The following is an 8,543-nucleotide window of genomic DNA, read 5'->3' on the forward strand; positions in this document are numbered from 1 at the left end:
CCTGTTTAGGCTTGTAGAATATTTGCAAGCAATGAGAAACTTTTTCTTGCTTGAAGCTGGAGATACTATGTACGATTTCTATACATCCATTTTTGACAAAATACGAGAAAAGGAAACTTGGCAGAATGTTGCTTTCTTAAATGTTCAACTTCAAGAAGCAGTAGGGCAACGTTATCCAGAGGACAGTTCAAGGTAAAACGCAAAATCCAGTGAAATACACTTTAGTTACGGTTTCTATCACATCTGCCCATAGTAAAATACTTCACTTGCATAGGTCAATGCTAATTATTGCATATTCATTACAAGCGTCTGTTTTAATGAAGCTTTGAGCTGTTATCTTTCTACACACCTCCACCAAATTAAATTAGACAGTTGATATTTAATGATAAGAAATTAAAAATCTCTGATGGAGGTAGCCAGTGATTTAAAACAGATCACCACCAATAAAAACACTTCTTTCTGTATATAGGTTGTCTATATCATTTGAAAGTGTTGATACAGCTAAGAAGAAACTTCCTGTCCACACCTTAGATGGCTTGACATTAAGTTATAAGGTAAAACGTAGTAAGTTAGTATTGCAGTGGTTTTAATTCTAGAACAGATTTGAAGTGTTGTATTAAAGTGACTTACCTTTTCTTGTCTTGTCTTTCTGTCTTATCCTCTGCTCTTCTTAGGTTCCTTGGCCTGTGGATATAGTTATAAGCTTAGAGTGCCAAAAAATTTACAATCAAGTATTTCTGCTCTTACTGCAAATAAAGTGGGCCAAGTATAGCCTAGATGTTTTACGATTTGATGGTAAGAAACTGTTTCAGTGAAAGATACTCTAAAAACTTGTTCTGTGGTCTAAGGGTATAAATAATCTGCTACCTTCTTCAGTTTTAACTAGTATTAACCAGTTAGAAGTTTGATTCATTCCATAAAACACTAATATCTATTAGTTTCAGAAGTTAGATATATTAAGCAGGGCATATTTTTCACGTTGTTCCAGCCTCAGGGATGACACTGTTTATCCATGCATTCCTGTTGTATCTGTGGTTCAGGTCTGGTTAGTTTATATTGAAACTTCTTGTTTCATTCTTCAGACTTTGCTGTTGAAAGGTCCGTCCACCACACCCTAATGTTTTGCTTTATTTATAGCCCGAGTTTTATCAGTAATATCTTGCAAACAAATTAAGGAAACAAAATGAAAAAAAACTCTAATTGAGATTGAAACAGTAAGCTAGACAGGAATAGATACTTGAAGCTATAATTTAAATATTTGGGGATTGTAGAAAGAGATATCTTGGTGTCTTCCTTCACTGGATTATGCTTTTCCTTTCCCATATAAATTCTTGTCCTAGAAAAACGAATTAGAAAGTTGATGCTTCATCTATGTTTCATGTATCAGTTAACTAATTCTTTTCCTGAAAGTTTTCTGTTGTTTAAACTTTACATATATATTTTTGTTCTAGTATTTTCCCCATTGTGGAGATAGTATACACGTTTATTTTTAATATAGTTTTGTTTTTTTCCTTTCACGTAAATAGCTTTTAAATAGCACTTCCTATTCTAGTATTTATCAAATTGCATGGTACATATATTTTCAGACTATTTCAACATATTGCTGCTATATTTTAATAAAACACCTGAATTGTAAGAAAAAAATTATGAGTGTGTCATACAGAATAATAAGAAATAAAAATTGGTTTCAAGTAACATTTTAGCCACGGTTTGTCTTCATAAATGCTTCATTTAAATGTTTTTGCATTTTCTTTTTAGAACTAGTCAGTGCTGCAGAAAACTCACAGGTTAAGGAAGGAACTTCATTAGAACACGGAACACTTCCTCTATTTGGACTGCAAACAGAAAGTATAAAACAACAAATACATCGCATGTTCCTCTTACGAGTGAAACTTATGCATTTTGTTAACAGCCTGCACAACTACATCATGACAAGGGTTTGTCTTATATCTTAATTTAATTTATACTAAGAACTTGTAACTGAAGATGCAGTATTATTTTTTCTTTATGTCTATCGAGACCAAATACATGCAAATAAAAAGCAAGATCGCATTCTAATGTCCATTCTACAAAGTGATTTGAGCTTAAAATATATCAGTATTTACTTGGCCATTTAAAATCAGTAATTCTAAAAATACTTCGGCAGTTCTTCATGCGGACAAATCTTTGGATATTGCTAGTTCTTTTCTTTTTGGTTGTTTCTCCCAGTGTTATGTTCCTAGTGTGCAATCATGTCAAAATGTTTTTTTAAGCTGTTAAATCTCTTAAGAGCTATTATGCTTATAAAAGTATTCCAACTGACATTTTATTTAAATTGATCCTTCTCAAAAATATCTAGTGTACTGATCCAAATGTGTATGTATAACCTTTCAAAAACAAAGGTAATGCCTCTAGATTCATACCTGCTTTACTATTGCCTTTTTTGATCTTTTATGAAATCAATATACTCTAAATCAACTCTTCCGGGGATAGTATGTCTGCCTTTCTGCAGTGGCAATGTTCTTATTTAAGTGAAGAATGTCACTGAGTTGTGAGAAGAGCTTGAAGTTTTTACTATGTTGATGGTAGCAGGGAGGTTGAGCCTGAAAGATGGAACTGGAAAGGGCAGAGCAAATAAATTGGGCAATTATAGGCTCTCTCTCTCTCCCCCTCTCTCTCAAAAAAAGTCTTGAAAGAGAGTCATAAGCACTTGTGTGGAACACTGAATTTAATAACTGTGGTCTTCTCTTTAAGATTCTTCACAGTACGGGCTTGGAGTTTCAGCACCAGGTAGAAGAAGCCAAAGATTTAGATCAGTTGATAAAGATTCATTACAGATATCTGTCTACAATCCATGATCGCTGCCTGCTGAGGGAAAAGGTGTGTAAATAAAAAAAAAAAATAAATAAATAAAAAAAAAGGAATATTGGGTGCATTGAGATTAGCAGGACAAGAAAAAAGTTTAGTACTAATGATGATGCCTATTTTGCAGTTCATACATACGTAGCAGTATATGGGACCTCTAGAGGAAATGGTAGCTTGTCCAGAGTTAACACTGTGATTCAGTTTCTCTTGCAAGTCTCAGCTCCAATTCTGTGAAGGAGAGAAGAGAAGATAAAATGAAATTCTTTACATTGGGTTTCACTTAACTCATTTGTTTTGGAGAGATGTTTGGATTTGAACAAACCAAGGCTTGGAAATGTAACGAGGGTTGTATGTATTGGTGTGGTAGGAAAAGGAGATACATGGCTGTTGTTGTAGCCTTCTATTCCACATGCTATCTGTACTAGTCCTTATTGAAATAATTGTGGAAATGAATGAGAGAGCAAATATAAAACAAATCTTAAATGTGAAGACTCGCATTGTACCTAGGAGACTGTTTTTTACAGATCAGATTAAATGGCGTGAGGTATCCTTATATCTGTAATAATGAAAACTGTGCTTAACGATGAATTTCTGACTGTTACTCCTTTCGTTTAATTTTTACTTTAGGTGAGCTTTGTGAAAGAAGCTATAATGAAAGTGTTAAATTTGGTACTGATGTTTGCAGACCGTTGGCAAGCTGGTTTGGGGGCTTGGAAGTAAGTATACATACCTAGAATTCTACGTGGTCATGATTTCACAGCTCGGAATGTGCTTTTGAGATTTTTTACCTGTGAAATAACAGGAGTTTTGCTCAGTGTTTAACACCAGATACCAGAGGCTAATTACTATTTAATAAAAAAATTAAAACTTGTTTTAGATAGAACGTAACAAGTTTCATGCACTGGTGTCAGTACTCCCCCTGGTGTCAGTACTCCCCCTGTACTCGGCTCTGGTGAGGCCGCACCTCGAGTACTGTGTTCAGTTTTGGGCCCCTCGCTACAGGAAGGACATGGACGTGCTCGAGCGAGTCCAGAGAAGGGCGACCAAGCTGGTGAGGGGTCTGGAGAACAAGTCTTACGAGGAGCGGCTGAGGGAGCTGGGCTTGTTCAGCCTGGAGAAGAGGAGGCTCAGGGGCGACCTTATCGCTCTCTACAGTTACCTTAAAGGAGGCTGTAGTGAGGTGGGGGTTGGTCTGTTCTCCCACGTGCCTGGTGACAGGACGAGGGGGAATGGGCGAAAGTTGCGACAGGGGAGTTTTAGGTTGGATGTTAGGAAGTACTTCTTTACCGAAAGGGTTATTAAGCATTGGAACGGGCTGCCCAGGGAGGTGGTGGAGTCACCATCCCTGGAGGTCTTTAAAAGACGTTTAGATGTAGAGCTTAGCGATATGGTTTAGTGGAGTACTTAGTGTTAGGTCGGAGGTTGGACTCGATGATCTTGAGGTCTCTTCCAACCTAGAAATCTGTGTCTGTGTCTGTGTGTCTGTGTCTGTGTATATTCGGTATTTTCTAATCAAAAGTGTGGTTCATATGTAACTTTTAAATGTAACTTCTTGGAAAGAATGTAGAGCATAGCGACAAAGAGGGTTTTCTTTCATTCATGTTTGTTCATAATGGTAAAACGAGAGGCTCACAGGTTTGGTTTATGATGACATTTCCTAGCTGTGATTTAAAGTTGTAGGCTGCCAGGTGCTAACATTCATTAAATGGTTTTTGAGAAGTGGGGGTATTTAGCATTCATTCTAGTACGCTTTTGTTTTTCTTTAATAAAAAAAAGTAAATCTAATCTCTAAACAACCTTATTTTTCTAATTTAGACTGTCCAGATTATAAAACCTTTGTCAAAATTTCAAGGTAAAAATGTGAAACTGTTGAAGTTTATGGACGTTGACTTTGGAGTGAAGATTTTCTTGCAGAATGTTTGATTCAAAGTTGAAATGCTAAAGTTTGCAATTTTGGTAAAATGTGAAGTTATTTTTGGTTTCTCCTTTCTTATAGTACCTTTTCTGTAGAAACAACATGGGATGGGCGTCGTAGTTGGGGTTTTTAGAAAAGTTCTGTACTTAATTAAGTGCTGTAATTGAAGCCAGAAATCCACCTGAAATTTCCAAGATAAAATTGTGTTAGTCTGTAAATCAGTTGTTCTCTAAGCTATCTCTTGACATGATTAAAAATAAAATTTTCTGGTTTTTGGTTGTGAAAACTGCTACTTAGAGAGTGGAATGATAGTGGGCAAGTCTCCAAGGCTATGTCGAGCACCCAAGGATCTGAGGCCAGCTGGTGCAGACCAATTCACATCTGTATTTTTCAGGACTAACTCTCTTTGACACAGACATCAGCTAGAACTTGGACCCTGGTCTCCTGTGGAACTAGCAAATTATTATTTTCAAGTGCTTTTCTGATTTGAAATAATTTGTGAAGGGTGTTTTTAAGAGTCATGGCATGTGGTTGTGTGTTCTTGGATGTGGCAGGACAAAGTCATACCTTGATACTGAGTCATCTGTATCCTCTTTTGGGAGAGGAGAAAAAGGAAAGGAGTGACCAGTGTGAACTACATTTTCTTCATCCTTTGGTGAGAGCTAGTTGGCACTCTCCAGACTGGAACTCAAGGGATGACGAGTAATAAAGCAGAGGGGGTTGTCTGGGGCCCTGTGTTTAACCTGCTCTGTGTCCCTGTTTTATTTGGCAGTATAGCTTTATCCCAAGGAGCTCCAAGCAATAGGGACCAGGAATGGCTGTGTTGAAATTCCAGTGAATCAGAGGAACAGTAGTTCTTGTCAGTTGGAACCACACAGTTCCTCCAAGTAAATGTAAAGATTTCTAGCAGGATAAAGAAATCGTTACTAATACCATTGGGATAGAGCTCAGGCACTCCTGTCTAAATTGCCCTGGTTTTCTAGAAGTGTTCTACACAGACATAACTGAAATATTGTGAGTTAAAGACAGAATGCTGTGCAAAGAGCACTTCGGTCATTTGCTGTGAAGTTGCGGTTATATTTTGAAGATAACAGTTGTTCATCTGTTAAGTGTACCTCCGTTAAACTGTTTTGTAGAATGGAATCCATAGAGAAGATGGAATCTGATTTTAAAAACTGTCACATGTTTCTTGTAACTGTCCTCAACAAAGCTGTCTGTCGAGGCTCGTTTCCTCACTGTAAGTACATGAGGCTTTTCGTAAACCTGCACTTCTTGGGACACAAGCTTTAATTATGAATATATTTATATTTTAATCTGTCCATACATCTTAAAATATGTAGTTTGTGAAAGGTATCCAGAGAGGCACGAAGTCTTACTTTTTAATAAGTTCAATCGTTATTCTTGTAGTATGTGTACCGTAGTTTATTTTTTATGACAGTTATCTTCAGTTTACCGCTTTGCTTGAGGAAAAGGTGACTGATGTAGCCAAGAAATTAACAGGCAGTCTTCTAAACGAATAAATGAAACCAAGACCTGGAGAGCATATAAAAGCATTCTTTCTGATGTGGTTGGGTGACAGCTGTGATACATCTTGAACAAATAAAATTTTAGTATTATGATGACTTAGTTGCAGCTGCTCAGAGCTCTTGGCTCTGCCCATCCATGTAGGAGGTTGCTTCATCAGTAGTAGAAACAGCAGCGCAGTGGCTGTGCTTCTACTCGCATCCCAATATTGGCTTAAATTGCTAATCAATGCCAGTTTGAATTAGGGGGGCAACTTCTGAATGGGGTTGGCTGGGATGCACATGGATATTCACCTTGCTTCTCCTTTATGAGCAGTACTCTCCAAAAGGAAGCAGGATGGGCTTCTAAAAGAGGTTTGTCTTATATTGCTGCTATTTAGTCTACAAGAGCTTGTCTGCAAGAACAGTTTGTGAGAATGGCTTACTGCACGTAACTCCCACCAACTTTTATTCATTTTTTTATATACAGACATCAGTATTTCTTCAGTTAGCTCATTTCTTGACAGCTCTTATCAGTTTTCCATTAGTTATTTCAGGTGGTAACGAAAATAGCAATATGTTGCCTGAAATGTCAGATTCGTAAAGTTTAAAATGTCTTGCCATGTTAAATCCGGAAGTGTTAAAATATTAAAAATAAGCTGGTATCTTCCTTTTTAAACTACAACATTGAATATTACAGTGAATGTTTGCAGACTGGTGAAAATGCAAATACTAACTTTTTTATGGTTTGGTTCACAGTGGAATCGTTAGCTTTGTCACTGATGGCTGGCATGGAACAAAGTTAACACTTGAATCTGAACTACTAAGCAACTGAAAGTAGTGTTTACATTGAATTTCCATTGTTAACTGTGAGCATTTTACACCCCATTTTGAAATGTGTCTAGCTAAATGATACTGATGGAGTTGTGTAAAGTATGTTAAAATGTAAATAATGTACAGGTATTTAAGTGTGTTGGTTGTGGCTGTACTTTTCTCTGTATGTATGTGCTTTAACATCAGAAAACGTGCAGTGTAAAACACATCCTTTGTAAACAATCTCACTTGAGAATATGTAAACTATTTCATGCTGTATAAAGGATTTTTTTTTTATTATAAATAACTGTTGATTTACTGTTTCCATTAATTTTGCAGCTCTGAATAGGTCACATGGCAATGTGGAGTGGTATGACTCAATTCTTATTATTCAAAAGTTTGGTTGAGTTCATTTTAGCTTCTTTTTTACTTTGAGAAAAGGAATCATATTTGCCTAATGGTTCTTAAGAACTCTTAAGGAACAGTTAAGACTTACAATAAACTGGTATAACAAAATACAACATCAATTTAATTAAAGTATATTATTGCAGACCATAAAATAGCAGTATTTTTTAATTTAAATGAACGAGGTTTACTAATTTTAGCGGTAAACTCTTGTCAGTTTAAGCATAGTCAAGATCACGGTGTGTAATATATTTATTTTAACTACTGGATTGATGAGGTGTTTCAGAGGTGGTCAGATATGACTTGACCCTTCTTCTTCAAAGCCTCTTGCAAACGAACATCTAATAACTGACTTCTTGTGAAGAGGTAGATCATAATATAGAAGGGTACATTTTTAGATAAGTAAATGTGGGGCTTGTTCTGCACATGATGACTTGACCTGTCTTCTCCCCATGGAATTTTCTCCGTAATTCTGGCATCGATGCACCTGCATTTTAAAAGAGAATATCGATCACAGCCATTTACCTTTTTATTTATTTGAATAAATAAAAGATTTAATAATTGGAATTTCACCATTGTGCATGTATTTCTGCTGGAGTCGAATTGGTAACTTATTAAAGTTTGAGAGATGTTTCTGCTATGTAAATAGAGTATTTACTACCAGCCATGAGACTGTGGCTTACATTATGAAACAATTCTTTGCAGCTGTGAATTGCTGTGTTACTTCATGTGAAGAGGAATGTTGCAAGTCTTGTGTGAACAGGAGATCTCAAAAGGTTCGTCCAAGTTACAGCCATATATCTTTCTCAAATATAGCACTAGGAAACTTTCTACTATCCTGTAGCATGTTCTTTTTTGTTTGACTGAGTGGAGGTTTTGCTTTATAGAGAACATCTTGTATCTTGTATCTAACATCTCTGCGGCCACATGAAAGTTTTCCAAGAGGATGTTTTGTGTGATAGGAGGATAGCTACTAACAAAAGTAATTGGTGCTTCCAGTTTATGATGACTGGTTCTCATTTGAAATTCCACATAATGTATTGCATGCAGAGACAGCGTATATT

At 36.3% G+C, this 8,543-nt stretch overlaps 1 protein-coding gene across 3 annotated transcripts in view; it reads left to right on the forward strand.

Annotated features, from left to right (window-relative positions):
• Positions 1-8,046, forward strand: part of TUBGCP5 (tubulin gamma complex associated protein 5) — a 25,690-nt gene extending 17,644 nt beyond the window's left edge. For 2 of the 3 annotated variants that reach the window (XM_035558166.2, XM_035558167.2), the window contains 8 exons: positions 10-192; positions 470-554; positions 675-795; positions 1,759-1,937; positions 2,734-2,859; positions 3,472-3,560; positions 5,896-5,996; positions 7,021-8,046. In XM_035558166.2, coding sequence (XP_035414059.1) covers positions 10-192; positions 470-554; positions 675-795; positions 1,759-1,937; positions 2,734-2,859; positions 3,472-3,560; positions 5,896-5,996; positions 7,021-7,067 — 931 coding nt within the window. In that variant the 3' untranslated portion in view covers positions 7,068-8,046. Of the gene's footprint in view, positions 1-9; positions 193-469; positions 555-674; positions 796-1,758; positions 1,938-2,733; positions 2,860-3,471; positions 3,561-5,895 lie in introns of all 3 variants that reach the window. The other variant, XM_035558165.2, reaches the window with a different exon arrangement.
• Positions 8,047-8,543: the final 497 nt, after the last annotated feature.

The sequence above is a fragment of the Cygnus atratus genome, chromosome 1 (assembly GCF_013377495.2).
Source record: "Cygnus atratus isolate AKBS03 ecotype Queensland, Australia chromosome 1, CAtr_DNAZoo_HiC_assembly, whole genome shotgun sequence".
NCBI lineage: Eukaryota > Metazoa > Chordata > Aves > Anseriformes > Anatidae > Cygnus > Cygnus atratus.